At 42.4% G+C, this 27,773-nt stretch overlaps 1 protein-coding gene across 2 annotated transcripts in view; it reads left to right on the top strand.

The window, feature by feature from the left end:
* Positions 1-518: 518 nt before the first annotated feature.
* Positions 519-27,773, top strand: part of STAC (SH3 and cysteine rich domain) — a 113,317-nt gene continuing 86,062 nt past the window's right edge. The window contains exon 1 of one of the 2 annotated variants that reach the window (XM_027522967.1): positions 519-792. In XM_027522967.1, the coding sequence (XP_027378768.1) occupies positions 682-792 (111 nt within the window). In that variant the 5' untranslated portion in view covers positions 519-681. The remainder of the gene's footprint in view (positions 793-27,773) is intronic. The other variant, XM_027522966.1, reaches the window with a different exon arrangement.

The raw sequence follows: 27,773 nt of genomic DNA, 5'->3' as shown, positions 1-27,773 counted from the left end.
GTATCTCTCTGCTTCAGTCCAAAGCTGAAGCGAGGAAAGAGGAGCGCCCTCAGGCCAGGAAACCCCAGCTCTGCGTCCTCCGTCACTGAACCCTATAAATAACTTGGCTAAGTCACCGGCTCCCGGCTCCCTGAGAGTCGCAGTTTCACCGCGTGCAGGAGGAGGGAGTTGCTGCAGGTGGTCCCTCCCGCTGAATCATTCGGGCTTTGGTCTGAATTTTCCTTCTACCTCCTAAAGCATCCCGGGACCGTGCAGAGCACCCGAGCTCGCCCAGCCTGGTCGCAGGGCCTCCCTAGGGCGCGGCCCCCTCCTGTTCCCCGCGGGGGCCCGCGCAGCCCCGCCCCGGAGCCACCCGCCCCCACCCACCCTTCTCCGGCGAGCGGGTCAGCCGGAGCCCACTCGCCCGCGGCCGAGCGGCAGTCACGACTGTGCGGTCGTCGCCGAGGTGGCCGCGGGCGCGGCGGGGCGGGCGCTCTCTCCCCCAGCCCGGGCGGGTGCCGGGGAGGTGGGCAGGGCCGGGGCGGGGGCGAGGCCGGAGGAGGGCGCGGCGGCGCCTCGGCGAGGATGGGAGTCCCCGGCCTCAGGAGCTGAGCGGGCCTGCGCGCGGCGGGGAGGGCACTCCGGAGGGAGGCGAGCCTCGCTGTTCCTCCGGGAGCCCAACACCGTTCCCGCGCCGCCACGATGATCCCCCCGAGCGGCGCCCGCGAGGACGGCGTGGACGGGCTGCCCAAGGAGACGGCGAGCGCCGAGCAGCCGCCCTCTCCTGCATCCACCGGCAGTCAGGAATCCAAGGTACTGCGCGCGCTTGCCCCGAGAGGACACAAACTCACTCCTCTTCCTCTCTGTCCACCTTTGTTTCCTCCCTGCTGGCGCTGGCGCCGGAGGCTAAGACGCGTCCCTAGTTCTTCTCAAGGACTGTACTCTCTTGAGACTCGCATGTCCGGCAGGACTCGCTGCTAGCGATGCTGGACCACGTCGCTGGGGACCCAGTCTTCTTGTCCGCACGGCCCGGGGGCTTTGCGCTGGGCTTCTGCCCTGCGAGCACCCGCAGTTCACAGTGGCTCCGGGTTCGGATCGCTTTCCTGGGTGGTGGTGGCGTGCTTGTTCTGTGCTTTGAACCTGCATGTGCCTAAAGCGCGTGTGGGTATTAGGCGGCTTCTGAAGGCTGAGGGATAGACAGCCCAGGACACTCCTCCAGAAAAGCCGGGGTATTTGCGAACCAGCAAAGGGTCGCCTGTATCCCAAGGGCCTGAGACCCTTAGGCTAACCGGACTCATCCCTAACCACGGATACTGCTGATTTCAGGAAAATTAGGAAAACGCTACCTTCTCGGGAAAGTTGATGTTCCTCTCATGGAAGTTAATCCTCGAACTTAAACTTGCTTTTGTGAGAGTTACACTGATATACACAAAACCAACCCCGCGGCACTTCTGTCACTGTTACACTTACTCTGAAACGTTCACGGGTGCCAGGCGCATGTTTGGAAATCTTGGAAGAGGATCAAGTAAAATGCGGCTGCTAGCTGTGCGATGCCAAATGGCATCTCAGTCGGGAGTAAAAACCATAAGATGGAGTTTGTAGTTATATGGATTCCTTAAGCGCAGGGCTCCTGGCTCTTTTTCCAGATCTCCTTGTGGGTTCCCTGGGTGTCTTTGGAATGTGGGACAGTTCTTGTGGAGGAATGAAGGAGAGGAGGATGCCAGTGTGGAGAGCAGGTCAGATGGGGCCAAGAAGAGTCTCGTCCTTTTCTGCCTTCACACCCATCCCTGGAAGCCACTGACAAATCAGCAGGATCACAAGCATAGCTAAGTGACTCCCATCCTAAGTGATCCTGCCCGCTGGACAGTATCCCAGCCTCTGAAAGTTAACTATCAAAGATGCTAATACAAGACAGAGAGCTTGGCATTATCTTTATTTTGGGGGGCAAATGTCTGACCTGGAACATGTGTGTCAACTTTTCTAAAACTTAACTGTAAACAGGAGCAAAAACCCCACCTTCCAGAATCGAGAGGCAGAGAGAGATGACCTAACACCCACCCAGTACAGAGTAAGGACTCAATCCTGTTCACTGTTTTCCTTCCTGAGATAAGGAGATGGGATCCATCTCACCACAGACAATTCACTACAAATGGGTCTCACAACCCACACACACGGACCACTGCCCCTCCAATCAGAAGTTACTGGCTCTCTAGCATTGTGCGTCATTGACGGTCCTTCACCTAAGTGATACGGGGTAGTGGGCACTTCACAGGTAATCTAGAATCCTGGAAATGAATGTAACTAAACTCAAGACTGAAACTAATAATCAGCTTTTTTAATTGGGCCTGTTGCTCTGCAGTAGGTATGTTCTGGAAGGGGCTTAGCATTTGATTTTACAGCAGCGTGGTTCAAACACACTGTATGGGCTTGCTATTTATAGATACCCTAATGTAAATTCTTTGGCAAAGCAAAGACTACATATGTAATACCCATCATTATCCACCAATTTATCTGGCTTATGGTTTCAGACTTGTACACGTCAGTTTTTCTCTATGTGTATTTATATATTCCTAAATTTGCTGTCATAGCTTAGATGTTCTTGATCAGTAGAGACAGGCTGTGGGGGGTTGTCCACGAACCCCAAGAAACTGAATGCAAGGAAGTGTGACTGAATGTGGTATTTTTTTTGGCATAGTGTTTTTGATACTCTCCAAGGGGCCCATGCTTCTCAAAAGGGCTAAACTGTTTGATGTGGAGGCTGTGTGCAGTGGGGATCAGCAGGATGACAAGAAACAGGAACAGAGGCAGGCTCTATTCATTCTGCACCAGGAGCACCACATTTGAAGGTTTATTGGCGTTTACAAGGATCTTCCATCTGAAGACGAGTGTCTGGTAGGAGAACGTGGACAGCTAGTCATCCTGTATTACTCCCCTCTGAAGTAATCTGTTTGTCAAAATACCGTGTGGGACAGGCATGGTTCAGCCCCCCTGGACAGTAACCTTTCTCAAGAAGGACTTTTGAAATTCATTTTTTCTTTTATTTTATTAAAGTCTGATTGACTTACAGTATTGCATTAGTTTTAAGTATACAACATAGCGATTCAGTGTTTTTCTAGATTAATCGGCATACAAAGTTAACTCAGTGTTATTGACTGTATTCCCTGTGATATAAACTGCACCCTGTGACTTACTTATCTCATAACTAATAGTTTATACCTCTTAATCCTCTTCACCTTGCTCACTCATTCACCCCACCTCCCTCCCCTCTGGCAACTACTGGTTTGTTCTCTGTATCTATGAGTCTGTTTCTGTTTGGTTATATTTGCTCATTTGTTTTGATTATTAGATTTCACTATACATTTTTAAAATAACTTCTTTTCTCTCCTGATAAAAGTAACAACTACTTTGTGGAAATTTGAAAAGTCCTGAAAAAAAAAATAAAGAGAAGGAAAAAAATCACCCATTAGTCACAATCCAGAGGCAATTACTCATAATGTCTTGGTTGTATATTTGCCTTTTTTCATTGTTTTTTTTATATTTACCCAATTGAGAGAACAGCGTAAGCATCTACTGAGTGCTTGGTGGGTGTCAGACACAACTTGACCCTTCATAATAGCCCTGTGAGGGACATTGTGCTGTTATTTCTGTTTCATCGATAGGAAAGTGAAAGCTCAGAAAGGGTAGGTGACTTCCCCATGAGTGTATAGTGACTGACACAGCAATGACAGGAACCCAGGCCTCCTGACTCTGGAGAACAGGTTTTTGAGCACCGGGCTGCCGCCTGTCTTTTATGCCCGTGTCCATGTTCCATTCTATACTGTTTCACCTAACATCCTAACCAAGTATTTCATATGCCACTAAAAGCCATTTTCAACTGTGTTTTGTTCTTCTCAAGAAATCCTTGAAAATAAATTGAGCCACATTATCACATGAAATGATTAAAGACCAACTCTTATGTGGCTTCTTTGATTTTGCTACTCTTTCCCCGAAAGTATATTTACGGAAGTGATTAAATGGAACTTCACAGAACCATCTGGAAAACTTGACCACGACAAACCCTTTAGTCTAGAGGGGCCATTAGAGACGAATGATAATGATTCAGTGCCTTGAGCACATAAAATGTTTCTGGAATGCCGTTTTCCCTGCAGATTCCTCGGAATGCTAAATCAAATATAAGAATTGAAAACACTGGAGATAATCTACTCTGGGTATTTTTTAAATAATGGATAATTTTATCATGTAAACTTATTTTACTATGGAAAACTTCAACACACACAAAAGCAGAGAAAACACTATGAAGAACCATCATGTACCTAATCATTTGGATCTACCAGTTATCAATTCGTGGACAATCTTGTTTCATCTGTAACCCCCACCAGTACCTCCACCCTTCCTTTCACACACTGGTTCATTTAAAACAAATTCCAGACATCAAGGGTCTTTCCAGGTGAGAAAAGAATCTGCCTGCCAGTGCAGGAGATGCAAGAGACATGGGTTCGATCCCTGGGTTCAGAAGATCCCCTGGAGGGGGGCATGGCAACCCATCTAGTATTCTTACCTGAAAAATCCCATGGACAGAGGAACCTGGCGGGCTACAGTCCATGGGGTCACAAAGAGTCGGACGTGACTGAGCATATGTGCACACACCAGACATGAAAGCATTTCATTCCTACGTATTTACGGTTGTATCTCTAAAGAATAAGGGCTCTTTTTGTAAACATGACTACAATCCCATTATCACATACTGGAGGTGTTTTAAATCACAGGTCAGTATAGTCTTTGGAGGTCTACATATTGTCTTTGGAATACCTGTGGACAGCCAGAACTTTCAAAATTGCTCATGTACGTGTATATGTGCATCATCTAGGGAAGAGATCCATAGCTTATACCAAATCAATAAAGTGCTCATAGCTTTCCAGTTTATTTAAATCTTCTCTCTTTTTTCCCTCTGTTGAGTAAATAAAGGCCCAGAGAGAGGCAGTGACTTACCTAAGATCACAAAGGTAGTTACTGCCAATACCCGCACCCAAGAACCCCGGCTAGGACCGTGGATATTGTGCTGTGCTTAGTCGCTCAGTCATGTCAGACTCTTTGTGATCCCATGGACTATAGCCCACCGGGCTCCTCTGTCCATGGGGATTCTCTAGGCAAGAATACTGGAGTGAGCTGCCATGCCCTCCTCCAGGGAATCTTCCTAACCCAGGGATCCAGCCCAGGTCTCCTGCATTGCAGGCGGATTCTTTACATCTGAGCCACCAGGAAAGCCCAGGAATAGTGGAGTGGTATCCTATCCTTTCTCAAGGGGATCTTCCTGACCCAGGAATAGGACTGGGGTCTCCTGCATTGCAGGCAGACTCTTTACCATCTTAAGAGTAAAGAGGAAGAAGCCAGGGAAGCCCAGGACCTTAGATACCCCAGCACAGTTTCCTTGGAGTAAATTCCAGTAAGCACAAGTTACAGTATAGTTTATGAGGTTTTGTTTTTTCATAAAATTAGTTGAGTTGAAAGAGTTTCAAAGCCACTAATGAACCTCACCCCTCTATCTTTCCACTATCTCAGAAAGACCACAATCTAATTCATTGTCTAAATGTTTGACAGAGATCATCGAATATTAAGAAAAATTTCATGTTTCAGCATCCTTTATTGCAATGAATGTCTCTTTTTATACTGACTTATTGACAATGGCAATGGCACCCCACTCCAGTACTCTTGCCTGGAAAATCCCATGGGCGGAGGAGCCTGGTAGGCTGCAGTCCATGGGGTTGCGAAGAGTCGGACACGACTGAGCGACTTCACTTTCACTTTTCACTTTCATGCATTGGAGAAGGAAATGGCAACCCACTCCAGTGTTCTTGCCTGGAGAATCCCAGGGACGGGGGAGCCTGGTGGGCTGCCGTCTATGAGGTCACACAGAATCAGACACGACTGAAGAGACTTAGCAGCAGCAGCAGCATTGACAATGTAGAAATCTTACTAGAGTGTCACATGGAGTTTGGTATGGATTCCCTTTGTCATCACTTATATGACGCAAACTCACGTTTTGATGATGTGAAGGGATTATAGGTTTTGAGGACAAATAAACAAGCTTTCAGATCTGTTCTTATCCATATGCCATCTTTGTGTCCACTGGGAAGCTGCCTAACCTCTCTGAGTCTCAGCTTCCTAAAATCTAGAATAAGGATGCTAATTCCCTATTGGCATGGGTTTTTTGGTAAGGTCTGAGAATATGTAAAACACCCAATATGTTGAAACCCTTTGTAAGCATAAAGCATTGTTTACTTTCTCTTCCCGCTTCAAATTAGATGACTCTGTCACTGGCCAACAGCAAATTTCATCATTGGAAAAATTTCAGTAATCAAAACTGACATTCTAATAGTATAACTGAGTTTTCCTCCCTTTGCACTTCAGTTATACTGCTGACTCCAGTGAGATTTCATCTTAGCTGTGTTGCATCCCCAAGAAGCTAAGCCATAGACTCCCTGGCAAGTGACTTTGATTTTGAAAGGTTGATATAAGCCACCTAGGGCCCCACTGGAGCCATGGACCAAAGTGTCCGCTCGTTCCAGAATGGTTCTCTCTGAACCTGGATGACCCTCTAAGCTAGCAAGAAGAAATCCCTAACAATGAAGATGTGCCCTGCATCTCCCAGAAATCAGAAACTATTTATGGATTGCCTACTTTGTGGCCAGCTAGCCCATTACATACATATGAAGCTATTATTGATAGGAATTTAACTTCTAACTTCTACTCAGGGGGAAGATGAAAGAAAATGGAACCCTGGCCTTGCATTCAAATCCCCTGGCGAGTCCAGAACATAGGCTAGACCTGCTAAATGGAAATCTGTGAGTGAAGGTCCCAGGAATCAGTATTTTTGTAAAGCTTCCTTGTACAGCTGAATTTAAGAAACACTTGTCTAGACTAAAAAAACTATAAAGTGTCAAAGAAAGCAGGATTTTTTCCCTTCCAACCAAGATACTTGAAGGAACCATTTGTATTTTCTATCTCTTTTTCTTCACTTCCCATTTATACTTTAATCCAAATGATGGCTCTAGCAAAGGCAATCTACTGTTTCCTCCCTTCTGTCAAAGAATCCACGTGTTGCTCAGATGTAGCTAGATTTATGGGATTGACTATGTCCGTATTATTTTCATGATTCTAAAAGTAATAAGTACTAAATGTAGAAAACTGAAAAGCAGAGAAAGTATAAAAATGCATTTATCACATAATGACCTAGACATGGACTTCCCTGGTAGCTCACCTGGTAAAGAATCCACCTTCAGTGCACAAGACTTGATTCAATTCCTGAAAAGATCCCCTGGAGAAGGGATAGGCTACCCACTCCAGTATTCTTGGGCTTCTCTGGTGGCTCAGATGGTAAAGAATCTGCCTGCAATGCAGGAGACCTGGGTTGGGAAGATTGCCTGGAGGAGGGCATGGCAACCCACTCCAGTATTCTTGCCTAGAGAATCCCCATGGACATGGGAGCCTGGCAGGGTACAGGCCATGGGGTCACAAAGAGTCTGACGTAACTGAGCAACTAAGCACAGACCTAGACATAAGAACTGTTACGTTTTTGCTGTATTTCTTTACACACCCACACACATTTTTGAAACAAAATTGAAATGATGGCTTCCCTGGTGGCTCAGCAGTAGATAATCCACCTGCAATGCAGGGGTTGCAGGAGATGCAGGTTTGATTCCTGGGTCAGGAAGATCTCCTGGAGGAGGTCATGGCAAACCACCTCAGTACTGTTGCCTGGAGAATCCCATGGACAGAGGAGCCTGGTGAACTACAGTCCACGGGGTCGCAGAGTCTGACATGACTGAAGCGACTTAGCATGCATGCACACATACATAAATGCATGTCATATTTTTTCTTCTACATAATGTTGTACATGGTTTTCTTGTACTCTCTGTTTAAGTATTGAAGATGATATATTTCATTGCTGTACCATATCTATTTCATCAGTCTCTTCTACTTATAGTTTAGATTCTTAGCTTTCATGCTTTAAAAAATATTGAAATGGGCATCCTGATACCTCAGCATTTTAATACATTTCTGATTAGTGTCATGGGAAGTAGATTTACTAAGTCTGGTTATAAACACTTCAAAGATCTTTTATTCTCACTAACACAGTGCTCTCTAGAAAGATATAGCATACCTTTTTTTCTTGTAAACTTTTTAGTGAAGTATGACATCATACCAAAAGGTGTACACATGATAAGATTACAGATTAATGAATTTTCAGAAAGTGAATTGCTGATTTGTATGTAACCAACACAAAAATCAAGAAATAGAATGTTATCAGTACCCAAGAATCTCTCTCTTTTCTGTCACTAGCTCCCCCAAAAAATACCCTTTTCTGTCGCTAGCTCCCCAAAAGTAAATAAATTTTTGACTTCTCACAATGTGAATTAATCTTCCTTATTTTTGAACTTTATGAGTGGAATCATACAAAGTATACTCTTTTATGTCTGGTTTCTTTCACTTAGCATTATGTTGTGAGATTCATCCATGCTATCACATGTAGCATAGTTTTCCATTTTCATTGCTATATAGCATTCTGCTATATAAATAGACCACTGTTTAACTGTTCTGTTGATGGTGGAATTTGGATCGCTGCTTGGCTTTGCCTGCTAGCAGGTGTACTGCTTTGCCCATTCTTATACATATTCCTTGTGGCACTTTTAAGTGTATACCTGGGGGAACGTTGCTTGGGCTGTGGGGTATGCCTAAGTTGATAGTAGGTACTATCAACTTTCCAGAGTATCTGTGCCAGTTCATAATCCCAGCAACAGTGAAGAGGAGTTCCATCTGGTCCTTATCCCACCAACATTTGCTATTGTCTGTATTTCTCAGTTCAGCCATTCTCATAGGTGATTAGTGGTATTGTGCCGTGGTTTTAACTTGTATGTCTCCAATTAAGCATTTTTAATACATTGGGGCACTTGAATGTCCTCTTATGAATGTCCTTTTATTCAAATCTTTTGTCTATTTTCCTATTAGGCTATATGTCATTTTTTAATTGGTAGGAATTCTTTACATATTCTAGATCCAAGTACTTTTAGAGATAAATACGTTGTAGGTATCTTTTCCCATCCTGTGGCTTATCTCTTCTTTTCTTAACAGAAATTCTTTTTCTTTTTTAATCTTATTTATTTGTTTATTTATTTGGCTGTGTCGGGTCTCGGTTGAGTTGCAACACTCGGGATGCTCACTGCACCATGCAGGATCGTTGCAGCGCACTGACTCTCTACTTATGGTGCTCGGGCTTAGTTGCTCCACAGCACGTGGGACTGTAGTTCCTTAACCAGGGATTGAATTCGCATCCCCTGCATTGTGAGGCAGATTCTTAACCACTGGACCACCAGGAAAGTCCCCAGAATTCGTCTTCAGTGAGGTCAGTTCGTTCATTTTCTTGCTTGCGTGCTTTTTGTGTTCCCCTTTGGAGGGAGGAGCCTGGTAGGCTACAGTCCACAGGGTCGCAAAGAGTCGGACACGACTGAGCTACTTCACTTTCACTTTGGAGCCTTGGCCTACCTTGAAGGCATGAAGGTAGGCCTTATTCTCTTATATTATTTCTTAGGAATGCTATTGCTTAGCCTTTCACACGTAAGTCTATAATCCTTTTGCAGTTGCCAAGGTGTGAGGTAGGGGTCAAGATACTTTATGGCACTGCACTGCCACCTTTGCCGTAAATCAGATGGCTGTATGTTTGATTTATGTAGAGATGGCTGTTCTGCCTCATTGGTCTATTTGTCTGTCCTTGTACAAGTACTGCACTGACTTAAATATAATGACCTTATTAAAAAGTCTTGGTATCAAGCAGAATAAGCCTTCTGGCTTTGCTCTGCTTTTTCAAAATGGTTTTGGTTATTTGGGGCCCCTGACATTTCCATATATTAATACATTAATACTGGTTAGATTCAGCTAACCAGTTTCCACCAAAGCACCTGCCAGGATATTGGTTGGGGTTGCATTAAATCTACACATCCATTTGGAGAGAATGGACATCCTCCTCCTATTAGTTCTCCCAATAATAGCGCCATCAAGTGCCCCAGGGCATCATTCCCTGAGAACCTAATTCTGTGCTACTTTTTTTCATTTGAGGGATTCTCAAACCAAGTTGTGTCGTATAAGTTTAAACTTCAAACCTATGTGAAGGCAGATCCATGACTCCCAGGGAATAACTGTTTGTTTGTTGTCCGCCGTATGTCTTTACTAAGATTTCTTTCTCACTGACCTGACCTGATCTGGTGAGAGATTTGTTTCTTTTTCATTCTTTCTTTTCAAATCTCCTCTCTATGTAGGCAGTAAAATTCAATCTTCCAAATATATTTTTTATTTGAGTTAAAATATGCATAACATAAAATTTGCCTTCTTACCAATTTGAAATGTAATTTCATGTGGCATTAAATACATTCATATGTTGTGTAACCATCACCATCTTTAGAACTTTTTACCTTTCCAAACTGAAGCCCTGTACCCATTAAGCAGTTATTCCCTATCTTCTCCTTCCTTTATCTCCTGGCAACCACTGTTCTGCTTTCTGATATTCTATGAATGTGACTATTCTAGGTACCTCATCTATGATGAGTCACATAATATTTGTCCCTTTGTAACTGGCTCATCTCACTTAACATAAATCTTCTAGGTCCATCTGTATTGCGGTATAAGTCAGAACGTCCTTCATTTTTAAGACTGAGTAATGTTCTGTTGTGTATATATACCACATTTTATCTACTTATCCATCAGTGAACTACTGTGAATAATGCTGCTGTCCACTTGGGTCTACAATTATCTGTTCAAGTCCCTGCTTTCATTTCTTTTAGGTGTATAGCCAGAAGTGAGACTGCTGGATTATGTGGTACTTCTACCTTTAATTTTTTGAGGAATCACTATTCTGTTTTCAAAAATGGCTGTATCATTTTAGATTTCCACCTGGAATAAACAGGATTCCAGTTTCTCTACATCTCACCAACACTAGTTATTTTCTGGTTTGTTTTTTTTACCCTAAATAGGTATGAGATGCTATCTCATTGTGGTTTTCATTTGCATTTCCCTAATGATTAGGGTTGTTCAACTTCATTTCATGTTGGTGATCTGTGTACTATTGGTCATCTGTGTAAATTCTTTGGAGAAACATCCATTCAAGGCCTTTGCCCATTTTTAATTGAGTTGATTTCTTTTTTGTTAGTAATTTTTGTTATTCTTAGCCTTTTATGAGTAAATTTGAAGGGCATTGATATATTGGAATTTTTTATTATTTTATTAAAGTTATTCACTAGAATATTTCTGTTTATATTTTCCTGTTACAAATTATATATTCATGTCCCTGTCTGTTTTAATAGCGCACTTATTTCCTATTAATTTTCAAAAAAATTTTATAAATACTGGAATCATGATCTTTCATATATGTTAACATTTTCCCAGATTGAAATTTGGTTTTCAATTTTATTACATTTTCAACATAGCAGATTTTTTTTTTATGTTGTTAAATGTCTCAAATTTATTTATCTATGGCTTCTTTCCTCCATCTATATTTAGAAAGGTCTTCTGCACCTGGCAACAAATAAATATCAAGCTATATGTTTCTCTAGCTCCTTATTACATACTTTTTACTTTCATCACCTTAATCCATCTGGAATTTGTTACTGTGTGGTAAGGAAGAACTTTTAATTTTTTCCTGAATGATTATTTCTAAAACTATTTGTTGAACAATTCATTTTTTCGCTGATTTGAAGTGTTACATCTATTATGTAGTAAATGGTAGTATGTACTAGATTCTCTTTTATAATCATCTGTTAAATTCTAATGATTGTGCATTTATTACTATGCAGTACTTTGACATTACAATTATAATGTTTTAATTATTGTAGTTTTATATAATACTGATAATTGATAATACAATTTTACCAATTTTATTTATTTCTTTAGCTCTACTCACCTTTTTGATTTTCCATGCAGTTATATAATATTTTAAGAGTAATTGCATGAAACTTTTAAGATCATTTCAGTGAAATCTTTACATATGATGAAGATTTATCACCCAGGAACATAATATATATAGTTATTGAAATGTCTTTTATGTCACTCACAAATACTTAGGAATTTTCTTCAAGTACTTTTTGCCCAATCCTCTGGTAGCTATTTCCTAGGTATTTTATACTAGTTTTATATCAATTTTGTCATCTAATATCTTTTAGATTCCATTTCTTATTCATTAACAAGGAGGTAGAGTGTAGCTTACTGATTCAGAGTGTGTTCTCTGGAGTCAGAAGCAGCTGTGTTCAGCTCTCACTGTGAGGCCTCACAAGCTTCCCTGACCTTCACTTCCCTGAGCCTCTCTGTTCTTTCTGTATGATGAGCATAATAATGTCCTTCTGTAGCACTGTCATTCAGTTCAGATCAGTCGCTCAGTCATGTCCGACTCTTTGCGACCCTATGAATCACAGCACACCAGGCCTCCCTGTCCATCATCAACTCCGGAGTTCACTGAGACTCACGTCCATCGAGTCAATGATGCCATCCAGCCATCTTATCCTCTGTCATCCCCTTCTCCTCCTGCCCCCAATCCCTCCCAGCATCAGAGTCTTTTCCAATGAGTCAACTCTTCGCATGAGGTGGCCAAAGTACTGGAGTTTCAGCTTTAGCATCATTCCTTCCAAAGAAATCCCAGGGCTGACCTCCTTCAGAATGGACTGGTTGGATCTCCTTGCAGTCCAAGGGACTCTCAAGAGTCTTCTCCAACACCACAGTTCAAAGGCATCAATTCTTCAGCACTCAGCCTTCTTCACAGTCCAACTCTCACATCCATACACGACCACAGGAAAAACCATAGCCTTGACTAGACGGACCTTTGTTGGCAAAGTAATATCTCTGCTTTTCAATATGCTATCTAGGTTGGTCATAACTTTCCTTCCAAGGAGTAAGCATCTTTTAGTTTCATGGCTGCAATCACCATCTGCAGTGATTTTGGAGCCCCCCAAAATAAAGTCTGACACTGTTTCCAGTGTTTCCCCATCTATTTCCCATGAAGTGATGGGACCGGATGCCATGATCTCCGTTTTCTGAATGTTGAGCTTTAAGCCAACTTTTTCACTCTCCACTTTCACTTTCATCAAGAGGTTTTTTAGTTCCTCTTCATTTTCTGCCATAAGGGTGGTGTCATCTGCATATCTGAGGTTATTGGTATTTCTCCCAGCAATCTTGATTCCAGCTTGTGTTTCTTCCAGTCCAGTCAGCAAAAACAAGACCAGGAGCTGACTGTGGCTCAGATCATGAACTCCTTATTGCCAAATTGCCACTAGACCATTCAGGTATGACCTAAATCAAATCCCTTATGATTATACAGTGGAAGTGAGAAATAGATTTAAGGGCCTAGATCTGACAGATAGAGTGCCTGATGAACTATGGAATGAGGTTCGTGACATTGTACAGGAGACAGGGATCAAGACCATCCCCATGGAAAAGAAATGCAAAAAAGCAAAATGGCTGTCTGGGGAGGCCTTACAAATAGCTGTGAAAAGAAGAGAAGTGAAAAGCAAAGGAGCAAAGGAAAGATATAAGCATCTGAATGCAGAGTTCCAAAGAATAGCCAGAAGAGAGAAGAAAGCCTTCTTCAGTGATCAATGCAAAGAAATAGAGGAAAACAACAGAATGGGAAAGACTAGAGATCTCTTCAAGAAAATTAGAGATACCAAGGGAACATTTCATGCAAAGATGGGCACAATAAAGGACAGAAATGGTATGGACCTAACAGAAGCAGAAGACATTAAGAAGAGATGGCAAGAATACACAGAACTGTACAAAAAAGATCTTCACGACCCAGATAATCATGATGGTGTGATCACTGACCTAGAGCCAGACATCCTGGAATGTGAAGTCAGGTGGGCCTTAGAAAGCATCACTACGAACAAAGCTAGTGGAGGTGATGGAATTACAGTTGAGCTATTCCAAATCCTGAAAGATGATGTTGTGAAAGTGCTGCACTCAATATGCCAGCAAATTTGGAAAACTCAGCAGTGGCCACAGGACTGGAAAAGGTCAGTTTTCATTCCAAACCCAAAGAAAGGCAATGCCAAAGAATGCTCAAACTACCGCACAATTGCACTCATCTCACATGTTAGTAAAGTAATGCTCAAAATCCTCCAAGCCAGGCTTCAGCAATATGTGAACCGTGAACTTCCTGATGTTCAAGCTGGTTTTAGAAAAGGCAGAGGAACCAGAGATCAAATTGCCAACATCCGCTGGATCATGGAAAAAGCAAGAGAGTTCCAGAAAAACATCTATTTCTGCTCTATTGACTATGCCAAAGCCTTTGAGTGTGTGGATCACAAGAAACTGGAAAAATCTGAAAGAGATGGGAATACCAGACCACCTGATCTGCCTCTTGAGAAATTTGTATGCAGGTCAGGAAGCAAAAGTTAGAACTGGACACGGAACAACAGACTGGTTCCAAATAGGAAAAGGAGTACGTCAAGGCTGTATATTGTCACCCTGCTTATTTAACTTCTATGCAGAGCACTGTCATTAGGGTTAGGTTAATGGAATTGGTGATGGACAGGGAGGTCTGGTGTGCTGCGATTCATGGAGTCCCAAAGAGTCGGACACAACTGAGCGACTGAACTGAACTGAACTGAACTGAATGGTGTATCCTAAGTGCCTAACACAGTGTGTGGCACATAGTAAGGCAATGTTAGCTGTTATTATTAGATTATCATAAAATCTATAATAATTTTGGCTCTCTAACTGTAATTCTCTCTTTTGGGAGGTGGGGGAGTAGGCTAGATAGGGACACGATATTATTTCATTAGATATCCCAAAATATGGTAAATATTAGTGGAGGTATTGAGCGAGTACCTAACTTTCAGTTCAGTTTAGTCGCTCAGTCGTGTCCAACTCTTTGCGACCCCATGAATTGCAGCACGCCAGGCCTCCCTGTCCATCACCAATTCCCAGAGTCTACCCAAACTCATGTCCATCAAGTCAGTGATGCCATCCAGCCATCTCATCCTCTGTCGTCCCCTTCTCCTCCTGCCCCCAATCCCTCCCAGCATCAGGGTCTTTTCCAATGAGTCAACTCTTCGCATGAGGTGGCCAAAGTACTGGAGTTTCAGCTCCAGCATCAGTCCTTCCAATGAACACCCAGGACAGATCTCCTTAGGATGGACTGGTTGTGCTGCCAAAGTTTTGCTGTGAGTGTCCATTGTGTACAGGTGTATATTATCCAGTGTTGGTGCTAAGGGGTGCTCTTAGATCAGTTGGATCTCAAGTTACTCTGCAAGCCACTGCAAATTTACACATTCAGCCTGAGAAACATTAGGTGGTAATTTGCAACTTTAAAGACAAATCCATTTCCAACTAAATCATTCTTTAAGTCTTTCTTCTACATGAATTCCAGACTTCCCACTCTATTTGTGATTAAACTGAGTCAGTGTTTCTTATGTTAAATTTGGGTAATCTTCTTAGCTTACTAAGAATTTCCACTAGGAATGGATGTGGAATTGTTTCAAATGACTTTTTGGCAAGAATCAAGGTAATCATGTGATTTTTTTTTTTTTTTTTGTCCTTTGGCCTCTTTATGTGATGGATTATATTAATAGATAGCCTAAATTAAACTCTTCTTACATTCCTGGAAACAGTCCCACTTGACCATGGGGATTTTCTTTTAATAAACTGCTAAGTTTTGATTGCCAATACTTTATTATTTTTATATGTATATACATAAGAAAGATTGTTCTTTAACTGTCATTTTGTGTCCTCTGGTCAGATTTTATGTTTAAGGATACGCCAAGTTTTAAAATTTCATCGGGAAGATATACATGTTTCGTTCTCTTTGTCTTTTTCCCCTGTGATAAGTTTGTACAGCCTAGATCTCCGCTTTGAATGTTTGAATAAAGAAAAAATGAGACATATCTAAACCTAAGAAAGAAAGAAAGATAGCACTAAGTCATGTCCAACTCTTGTGATCCCATGAACTGTAGCCTGCCAGGCTCCTTTGTCCATGAGATTCTCCAGTCAAGAATACTGGAGTGGGTTGCCATTTCCTTCTCCAGGGAAATTTCCAACCTAGGAATTGAACCCAGGCCTCCTGCATCGCAGGCAGATGCTTTACTGACTGAGCTACATGGGGAAGCCGTGTCTAAACCTAGGACCTATTTTAAAATAAAATTTGAAGACATTTTTGTATTTTTTATTCTGTTGTCTTTTTTTCTAAATTGACATGAATTGATGGTGTTGATTTATATTTTGCCAGAAAATTATTTCATTTAAATCGTCAGAATGTGTCTGGATTAATTATTATAGGACCACCCTGGCACCTTCCTTCAATTCCCCCTCATTCTCACTTGGTTTCTAGCAGGCTTCCTCTGTGTTCCTATCTCCTGAAAACCCTGTGATGGTGGTTCTGTGTTTGTATAACAGTGGTCCCTTAGATCTGGATCTGGAATCAGGAAGTTAAATACCAGTACTCACATTTCCTCCTTATCTAGATAAAAGGTGTTTCATCTTTGCTCCTTCCTGGAGAAGGAAATGGCAACCCACTCCAGTACTCTTGCCTGGAAAATCCCATGGACGAGGAGCCTGGTAGGCTACAGCCCATGGGGTCCCAAAGAGTCGGACACGACTGAGCAACTTCACTTTTCACTAAGTATCCCTTTCTCCTTTGATTCCCTTCCAACTGCTGTAACAGTTCCTCTCTGTTCCTATTGGTCCTCACATCTTCCTCCACCCATCATTCAAGGGTTGGTCCTCCCCAGCATTCTATTCTCTGCCCTCAGCCCTTCTCACTCTTGACAATCTCTCTGGGTCTTTCTGGAACATCTTACCTATTCTTTCTATTTCATCTCCCAGCTAATAACTCCCAAATCTGAAGCCCACCACAATTCAGAAGTCATTCTTGTGAGCTTCAGACCAACATATTCAACTGCCTTTTCAACAACCTGTCTTCATCTCCTCCATATATTTTAAATTCAGCATACTCTCAACTAAACTCATCCTTCTCAGCTCAGATGCCAGCTCAGTTCTTGTGTGCTCTTCCTGTGTTCTCATCCAGAGACGAGCATCATCCATGGAGTGAGTCAGCCAGGTTGAAACCAAAATTCATCCTTGATAACCCCCAGGGGACCTAAGTAAAGAGGTTTTTGAAAGCAAGTGGACAGGAGACAAAATGTCTGTCAGCCCCTAGAGGGTGCTTCATTTATCCGAAAATGAAACTTGGACCTGATGTCTGTTCCTAAGGGCCCCCATAGCCAAAGTGTGAATCAGTTTGTTCCTCAGATCTGGGAGCAGTTGTGACCAGAGCATGAAGGACTGAGGTCAGGCACAAGAGCAGGAATAAAGAGGAGGGATCCAGAACACGCCGGGCTCCCAAGAATGCTCCTATTCCCTTGCCCTCCGAACTGACATGACAGAGAGCAGTGAAAAGAGGTCCCAGAGTTCCCTGTGCCCTGGCAAGATCCTCACATTCCCTCCCTTCATCTCCAACACTCTCAGTTTTATCAGAACCAGGTCACTTGGAGACCTTGGAAAAAAGATTCCCATAATACCCATTCCCCTGGGACATCAATCACCAGAAGAGCACAGGGCAGCAGGGCCCCCTTCCTTTCTCACAGTTCAATCTCCATGCAGATCTGCACATCATCAGCTCTGCCTGCCACCCTCCTCAGTGGGCAGTACCTCCACTCTACCCTCTGGAATCAACTCTTCAGCAAATCCCCTCTCCTCCACTTCTCTGAAGTATCCTTCACTTCTGCCTCTGATGCCCAGTCCTTCCCCCTGCAGCCTCTCAAACTGTGGCTCTTTTCTCCTTCATCAATCAGGCTTGGTAGTTGGGGAGGCAACCTCCCTACTGCTTCCAGAATCTTGTCTCTCCTCCTCTAAAATGTATAGCTTTAAAATCCACACCCTTAGGCTCTTCTACCCACTGCTAACATCAGCAGTCACTACCAACCTGAGAAGATCTCTCCGTGCTCCAGGCTTACTCTCCCTCATTCCAACCCTACCTCTGTCATACACTTGTATGGTTTCCATACACTGCAGATGACTCTTCCAAATATCCTGACTTCTTAAGTCCTTAAACTTTTCTCCTCCTAAGATCTCATCTTCCAGTCTCTCCCACATTGCCACCCACTTCTGTGGCCATTCCCAAGACTTTGCACAATGATTGCACTATCTTTCCAGTTGTAAAAATGTATGGACAAAACTTTTCAGGCAAAGATGCTCAGAAAAGGAGTCATTCTGGGGGAGTCAACCCTTCCTAATAACAGAGAACATGTCCTTCATGTTCCAGGCATTTCCCTGTTGAGAATTTTGCTTGCAACTCTTTCTATTATCTGGCTCACATCTCTGTGCATTCAAAAGCAGAATATGCCACATGGATTTTCATTCAGTCTAACAGAGTTGCAAATGCTTTGTAAATTTCAAAGCAGTTATATTACTTTTGTAATATCCTTTTCCTAATTATTCAGGTTCACCATTTTAAATACTAGTTATGGTACTTTTTGCATACAGGAGAGGTTTTTTTACTTTTTCTTGTACTAATGACTCCCATTTTGCTGTGCTCTCCTAGTTTTGTATCTAACAACTTTCTAACTCTTTCTACACAAAGACCACCTTCTCTGTGCAGACTACTTGAATCTTCTAATATACTTCTTCTCGTTTGCTTTTATACTGGAAAATAAATCATCAAACTGGTTGGGAATTTCACGTTCCTTAAAAGAAAATAGAAACTGCACTCAGTGGACTATCAGGGAAGTAAATAGAGGACTTGGGGGTTTCAGTATTTTGTTTTTTATTTTACTAGTGACTTTACCTAGTGATTGGTTCATCAGACTTTTTGCATACATCTTCTGGTTCTTACCTGCATTTTCTATAAGTCACTTGCTGAATTCCCAATAAGTTTACTATTTCTTAATTCTTGTTAAAAAGAAAACTTGATTAAGCTCAAGTTGCTGGTATCCATTTTTTTCACTAATCCATTGGTACTGAATCTTTCATGTATTCATTAATTTGCTGCTGATCATCCCCAGTGGATCTGACCTTCCAGTAACATTTGAAAAGATTAATTCCAAAATAGAAGGTCTCATTACTATCTGTTTCTATGGAGTGATGTTTTTCTAGTTGCTATACTGAGCTCTATCTCTTCTCCCCAAGTATATAGCTTGGAAGTAAACTGATCAAAATGAGTGTTCCATGAATATGTTGTATGAGAAAAAAAAAAAGAGCAAAAGAAAAAAAAATGCAACTTGCAAAATGAAGGCTTGCAGTTTATGGTTCTTCCAGTGAACACAAGCAAGAACATGGTGTACAATTAGGAGGCTTCATGTCAGACCACAGCTCAACCCACTGAAGGCCTCTCAAATAGGCAAATTCTCAACCACTGAATGGTCTCTTTTCCAGAAGGAATAACTTCAACCTGGTTCTGATAACCCAAGTGTTCTAGAATTTCATGAATTTTATGAACTTGTCTGAGAAAGCAGTGTACATAGTTTTACATGTGATTTGTTTGTTTGTTCTTGTGGTTAGAATTATTTTGGCAAAATTCCACTTATAGACTGCCTACAGGGTGACTTGCGGAGACAACAGGAAGTTGAAAACCTGATACTCTAATTTATAGTAAATCATGGGGTTGAAGACGGGAGATATTTTAAACTTGTCTGTCAGGAGCCACGAGCAATATGCCAAGCCATCTGTCTCCATGGCTGGACACTTTCTGGTTCTTAATTGGACCTTGTCTTGTAAGTTTGTCCACAACCTAGTTGGACAGCTGCAGTGAGAGCCTGAGTCTCGTTTCTGGAGCCCATGCCCTTGGTTTCCCAGGCTCTGACAGCAGCTGTGGAGCGGACAGAGGCCAATGGGGAGAGGACCTTTGACCTCATTCCCAGTGGTCAGAATCATCACATCATATAAGTTCAACTTTGAAGCAGCTGACTTCCAACATATAAAGTGGCTGTAACTTCAGAAGGTATTGAGTTTATTTTTTTCCTTTTCTCCTTTACCTTAAATTGAGGCTTCTAAAAGAAAGCATGAGGCTCAGAAGCATGTAATTTATGGAGGGCATGCACTCCATAGAAAGTGCAAGGAACGCAGCATAGGACAGGATGAGGCTGATCAGGAATGTAATCTCCGGTGGTTTTGGCCTGATCCACAGAGGGGCTCTGGGGTACACACAGCACCGTGGGGTTTTGTTGTTGCTATTTACTCACCAAGATGTGTCTGATTGTTCTGCAACCCCATGGACTGTAGGCCACCAAGCTCCTCTGTCCATGGGATTTTCCAGGCAAGGATACTGGAGCAAGTTGCCATTTCCTTCTCCAGGGGATCTTCCCAACCCAGGGACTGAACTTGTGTCTCCTGCATTGGCAGGCAAACTCTTTACTGCTGAGCCACCTGGGATGCCCACACTGGGGTATCCTGGCTTTAAAGCAATAGGTCAGTGCGGCTTTTGTTGCTGTTCAGTCGCTCAATCATGTCTGACTCTTTGTGACCCCATGAACTGCAGCATACCAGGCTTCCCTTCACCATCTCCCTGAGTTGCTCAAACTCATGTCCATCGAGTCAGTGATTCCATCCAACCATCTTGTTCTCTGTCGTCCCCTTCTCCTCCTGCCTTCTATCTCTCCCAGCATTAGGGTCTTTTCTAATGAGTTGGCTCTTTGCATCAGTTCAGTTCAGGTCAGTTCAGTCGCTCAGTTGCATCCAACTCTTTGTGACCCCATGAATTGCAGCACGCCAGGCCTCCCTGTCCATCACCAACTCCCGGAGTTCACTCAGACTCACGTCCATCGAGTCGGTGACGCCACCCAGCCATCTCATCCTCTGTCGTCCCCTTCTCCTCCTGCCCCCAATCCCTCCCAGCATCAGGATCTTTTCAAATGAGTCAACTCTTTGAGTGAGGTGGCCAAAGTATTGGAGTTTCAGCTTCAGCATCAGTCCTTCCAAAGAACACCCAGGACTGATCTCCTTTAGGATGGACTGGTTGGATCTCCTTGCAGTCCAAGGGACTCTCAAGAGTCTTCTCCAACACCACAGTTCAAAAGCATCAATTCTTCTGCACTCAGCTTTCTTCACAGTCCAACTCTCACATCCATACATGACCACTAGAAAAACCATAGCCTTGACTAGACGGACCTTTGTTGGCAAAGTAATGTCTCTGCTTTTCAATATACTATCTAGGTTGGTCATAACTTTCCTTCCAATGAGTAAGCATCTTTTAATTTCATGGCTGCAATCACCATCTGCAGTGATTTTGGAGCCCCAAAAAATAAAGTCTGACACTGTTTCCACTGTTTCCTCATCTGTTTCCATTAGCTAAGGGCAGTTCTGGGAAGAGTGATCTGCTAACCCAGGGCACTGGGAGGTGAGTGCAAGGGCCCCAGTAGAGAGGACCTGGGTGGAGCACCTTACAGTATTGCCTTAAGGCTGGAACATCCCTGTGGGGCTGGACTTGGATAAAGGCAATGGACATCAGTTTCATATGTTTGAGACTAACTTGCTCAAACCTACAAGCAAACTTTCCAGGGTTCATTTTGAAACAAGCAGGAAATCAAACCTCCAAAGAAGTTGCTGTCCCTCCCTTGTGAAGTCATACTGGCTTGTGAAAAGCAGTCTATGTCCCCTCTGGAAATAAAGGAGCTGGTAGCCAACTGAAGGTTCAGGAAGGAAGCAGGGGCATTTCCCAGCCGCGCGTCTCCTTGGCTGGGCTTTCGCACTCGAAGATGTACTCTAGTCCATGCACAGCGTGAGCCTGCCTTTTCCAGCCTGTTCCTAGAAGTTTTCTTGTCCCACAAACATGCTCATTCCTTTAAAGTCATTAACAAAAAGGAAGCTGCATCACTTCCAAAACCTTGCAGAGAACTACCTTGAGGACCTGGAGAGAAAATAGCAAGTGTGTCAGATCGGAGCTATAGTTAGAAGGGCTGCAGGAAACCCAAGGAAGCCAAGAAATGATGCTGGGAGAGGGGAAGCCACAGACAGCCAGCAGTAGGGTTCCGTAGCTGCTGCCTTCAGGCACCTGGGAACCTGCTTCTTCCGTATCTACGGAGAAGACAGAAATACAGATTCTCCCATGCATTATGCCACAGCCTGCAAAACCAGCTGCGTAGTTTAGGGATCTAGTGCAAAATGACAGTAAGAGCTCCTTGTTCAAACATTAATAAGAATTTCAACAGCAGCAGCAGAGAATTAAACCAAATCCAGGGCTCTTCTTGGTGCAGGGTTTTTGGTGACCATACACAGGAAGTAGGGGGCTTCCCCAGTGGCTCAGCGGTAAGGAATCTCCCTGCAATGCAGGAGACGCAGGTTCAGTCCCTGGGTTGGGAAGATCTCTGGGAGGAGGAAATGGCAACCCACCCCAGTGTTCTTGCCTGGAAAATCCACGGACAGAGGAGCCTAGCAGGCTACAGTCCACGGGGTCGCAAAGAGTCGGACACAACAGTACAGCACAGCAGCACACAGCGGCTGACCCCATAAAGCCAGCCTCACCCGGTAATCACCACGGTGACTTGGGTTTGGCAGAGTGAGGGACGTGGGAAGGAAGAGGGGATGGACACTTCCCTGGGCCTTGCTGTGCAGGGTGATCTGTGTACATGGTTCCAATTCATCCTCATTTGACAGATGAGGAAGACACAAAGGTCAAGGCTCAGGAGAGCAAGGTGACTTCCCTGGGGGCAGATGACTGATGTGTGTGTGAGCTGAAATTTGTACCCAGTTCTGGCTTTGAGTCCCTGTTGCTGGTTGGTTTGTTGCTTCTTTTGTTTGCCTTTTCCACAGCCATGTTCTGAAAGCGCTAACAGCTTGTAGGGAAAAAGCACTTACATCTGTTTCCAGATTTTTTTCCCCTACGAGGCTAAAGAACGCCAATACTCAATAATGATTTTTAATGAGATAAAGGATTAATTAATTCTCTGGATCCTGGTTCAGTAACAACAACAACACCTCAGAGCCTTATCTGCAGAGGAAGCTCATCCCAACCGCCTGTGTGCTCATAAATACATACAGACAACAAAAGCAGAGGGGAGAAGGATGTGTGCACAACAAGAAGAGTGGAAACCCAGGAAGAGAGGAGGAAGGAAAGGAGGTGGATGGATGGAGGGGATGAGCATGAAAAGGAGAAAAAGAGGGTGAAGGACGGACTGGTCACTGCATCCCACCTTCTGGACCTTATTTCATTTCGTCCGCACAATAGCCTTCCTAAACAGCCTTGTTGTTATGCCTGCTTTACAGATGAGGAGCCAGAAGCTTACAGCCGTTAGTTACCTCTACCCAGCCTCCCCACCCTGTGTGTGGCTGAGGCTGGGTACTAAAGGGTGCTCGCTCTTCCTCTTCTGTAAGGAAAGTGCTGCAGGCTGTGTCCTGTGTTAGGCTAAGTCTTGCCGTCCATCCAGCGAGGCACAATGACGTCACTGTAGTGCAGATAGTAAAAGTAGGTGCCGTGTACCGAGTCTCATCACCCAGGTATGTTGAATCTAGTTTCTAATCCTTACAACAGTCCCTTTGTGACAGGTTAATATTCAATCCAAACCACAGGTGAGCAAACTGAGGCTGAGGAGGTAACTTGTCCAGGCGATTGGTCAGCCCCGCTTTAAAGATCAAGAACTCATCATTCAGAATCTAGATTGGGATAGACATCTAATTGCCTTTCCTCACAAAAATCCCTTGATATAACAGATAATGTACCTTAAACAATGATATCATAACGGTGGTAAAATGAGAAATGATACTACCCGCAGTCCAGAATTTGTGAGGAAATTGTGGAAATTTTGAAGCAGAGGAAAAGCAAATTCATAGAAAACTTGCTCAAAAGAGGTTCTGGAGTTAATAGTTAATAGCCGTGAGAGCAGACATTCCCAGCGGAGCTCAGGAGATCCACCCAGCACAAGCTGAGAGTTAGCCGATGCAAAGAGCAGGGTGGCATCAGCAGCAAACTGCAGAACAGAGGTCCTGCCATTCTGCCCCTTTCCCCCAGGGACGCAAAGAGCTAGCAGTGTAGGCTTCTGCTGGAGGCAAACACCTCCAGACTACTGTCTAAATAACCTAATGCATAGCGTAGGAAGTCACTCAGAGTAGGCCAGAGAAGCAGAGCCCAAGATAATTCCTGACTTCAAAAACCCTTAACTGCAAGAAAAGAGTTAATAGAAGACAGCTCTACCCAGGAGTGAAATACAGGAAAGCATTCACATCTCAAAGTAAAGTCCCCCTATATGTTGGTGTTTGTGGGGCCCTCCATCCTGCCTTTGTCATCCCCACCCAGATACCCTAAAGGAGAGGCTGCCTGTTCCCAGGTCACATGGATCCATGGTGTGGTCTGCTCAGAGCCTTATCTGCAGAGGAAGCTCATCCCAACCACCTCTGTGCTCAGGCTAGTTCTTCACCCATAAATACAAACAGACAACAAAAGCATAGGGGAGAAGGATGTGTGCACAACTAAATAACCCAGAGATGGGAGATGACACAAGGATTATGACTTACAATAAGTTTCGTTTGTGTTGAAGTGTAGTTGGTTTACAATGTTGTACTAATTTCTGCTGCACAGCAAAGTGATTTAGTTATACATATATTCTTTTTAAAATTCTTTTCCTTTGTGGTTTATCACAAAATATTGAATACGGTTCCCAGTACTATACAGTGGGACCTTGTCTTTTATCCATTTTCTATAATAGCTTGCATCATCCCTTCCCCACATCCCCCACTTGGCAACCACAAGTCTGTTCTTTCTGTCTATGAGTCTGTTACTGTTTCATAGATAAGTTTATTTGTGTTGTATTTTAGATTCTACATGTAAGTGATATTATATAGTATTTGTCTTTCCCTTTCTGATTTACTTCACTTAGTATGATCATATGATCATCTCTAGGTCCATGTTGCTGCAAATGGCATGGTTTCTTTCTTTTTGTGGCTGAGTAGTATTCCATTGTATATACATACCACATCTTCTTTATCTTTTTTATCTGTCATTGGATAACTTAAATATCCACCCTTACTCTTTGCATCAGCTAACTCTCAGCTATGCTGGGAACATCTTCTCTCATGGCTGAAACTATTAATTTGTTTCCATGTCTTGGCTATTGTGAATAGAGCTGCTGTGAACATAGAGATGCATGTGTCTTTTCAAATTAGAGTTTTCTCTGGATATATGCCAAGGAGTGGGATTTCTGGATCATATGGCAACTCTATAAAATTACTTTATAATTGGTATCTTCAGAGAGATTCAGAAAGAATTGTGACCATATCAAAAAAACGGGTTTCTATATTTAAAAAGGCAGAGGGGACAACAAAGGCCATGAATGAATTTGGGGCAAAAAGTAAGATTTCTGAAATTTAAAAAAAATGCAAAGTCTGAAAAATAGGATGAACAGATCTGAAGACTGCATCAGTAAAATGGAAGGTAAAGTAGGGAATCTCCCAACGGAGATAGAAAAGGAAAGGTCTGGAGATCCTGAAAGTAGAAACAGGAGACCAGCAGGTCACCTCCACTAGAACAGCTGAAATGGAGATGACAAGATAATTTTTAAAAAACTTTAAGGATTTTTTAAATATAAAAAATAAAGAAAAGTAATAAAAAGTTGAATAGAAAGAAATTGGATTTATGTGTTAAAATTGAAAGGTTTCAGTAAGTGCTGAGCAATAAAAGTCAAATGTAAGTTGTGTTAGGCAGTAAAAGCAAAAATATAAAAATTATATGAAAAATAAAATTGAAAGAACTATATATACACAATTAGAAGAGTCATGATGACCTTTCTAAACTTCAAAAATAGAGAAAAACCTCTAAATGTCTCCAGAAACTAAAAAACAGGTGACCTTCTCATAATGAGAATCTAGAGTCACAGCAGACTGAGAGTAAAAATCCAGGGTTTTCAGACTGTGACAGAAAGGTACATTCAACTTGGAATTCAATAGCAAGTCATTGGGAAGACTCCATAAAAAAAAAAAGTCATCATGTCTTCCAAAAGAGCATAGATACAAATCAAATTCTGCATAAAGCATTCACAAAGCCATCTGTGTATTTAAAAATGAATTTCTCATAACCAAGGAGAATGGACCCACAAAAAGGAAGGGCAACAAAACTTTTTAAAAAATATGTAATTCCCTATTTTGATTAAGTGAAGGGGGGAGAAAATTGCTTTGACGCCACCAGTGCAGAATCAATTAGACTTCCTGATTATCAAAAAGATTCTTAGTAAGTTAGGCTGTATTTACTTGCTGGGCTATTCACCATAAACCTGTAACAAACACTCCATGTAGCAGCGAATCATGTATCCCCTTAGAGTGAGGAACAAGACAAGCTCACTCTTGTCTGTGTTACCCAATATTGCTCTAGAAGTCCCAGGATGGAAAAATAAATAAGAATAAATAGTAAAATGAAGAGCAGAATTGCCATGATGAGCAGTTTATATAAAAGTCTATTTAATCAGTTGAAACTCTATGACTCATAAGACAATTCTGTATGTGACAAGTTCAAAATAAAAAAATGTGAAACCCATTAATTTTCTTTACACCAGCAAAAACTGTGACATACGGAAGAGTATCTTTAGCAAGAAATATGTATGTGCAATGTGAAGAAACATGCCAACATTATGGAAAGCAAATGAGGAGATCTAAATTAGTGGAAAGGCATGACATTTTTAGATGAGAAGACTCAGTACTGTCAGGGTGTCAATCACATAAACTCAAGTGACTTCCAATCACAAAACCACAACATGCTTTTTCAAAATGAAAACCAGTAAGTCCATTCTACCATCCTTCTTGAGGAATTAGTGTCAGCTATCCAAGCCACAGTCTCTTCATTTGTAGCACTGGGATCCTAATGAAACTTACTTCAAAGGGTAATTGTGACAGTTAAATGAGTAACACATGCAGAGCACTTACCAAAACACCAATCTGTAAGTAGCACCCACCAATATTAGTTTTTATTTTATTACTCTTACCAAATGTACTTTTGCTTGGGGATATACAGATAATGATGTTCATTGGAACAGTGCTTGCAATAGCAAAATTTAGGGCAGCCTCAAGTCTCCATCAATAGTATGATTAAGCGCGATACACTATAGCATGGAAAAATATATTCATAAAATTAGTCTGTCTATAATCTGATGTGGAAAAAGCAAAACACAGGACAAAATGTGTAGGATAATTCATGTATGTAAGGAGTATTGAAATGGTAGCTAAATAGATCAAAAGACAGATGATGGAAGTTTTTCTATTTCTTTTAATTGAAGTGTTTATTAAAATGATTACAGATTCATATGTAATTATAAGAAATAATACAGAGAGATCCCTTGTACTTTATACCTCATTTACTCCAGTAATAACATTTGCTAAGTTATAGTATCATAACCAAGATATTGACATTCATACAATCCACCTCCTGTATTCAGATTTACCCAGTGCTCCTTGTACTCATTTGATGATGAAGATTTTCAAGTAAAAGTATATGTGAGTAAACCCGTGGAATTTCACTGGTGCCTGAAATGGAATCTTGGATGAATGGCAAATGAATTCATGTATAGATGAATGAATCACATGAACTTGTGTTTGATGCTTGGCTCTGCCATTCAGATACTATGGTCTTGGGTACATTGTTCAACCTCTCTAAGCCTCACATTCCTCATCAACACGATGGGATTTATATTTTCTCTTTCAGGGTTGAGGTAAACATTAAAGGAGGAAGCACATACAGGTTTCTGTCACAGTACTTCGTAAACGCTAAAATGGGAACCATTAGGTCTATTCAAAAAGTTATATGACATTTTAGGGCTGAAAAAGGCTGGAATCCTTTGTCCCTATTTGGGTAG

Source organism: Bos indicus x Bos taurus, chromosome 22, assembly GCF_003369695.1.
Source record: "Bos indicus x Bos taurus breed Angus x Brahman F1 hybrid chromosome 22, Bos_hybrid_MaternalHap_v2.0, whole genome shotgun sequence".
Lineage (NCBI taxonomy): Eukaryota > Metazoa > Chordata > Mammalia > Artiodactyla > Bovidae > Bos > Bos indicus x Bos taurus.
This window is presented reverse-complemented; position numbering and strand designations above follow the sequence as displayed.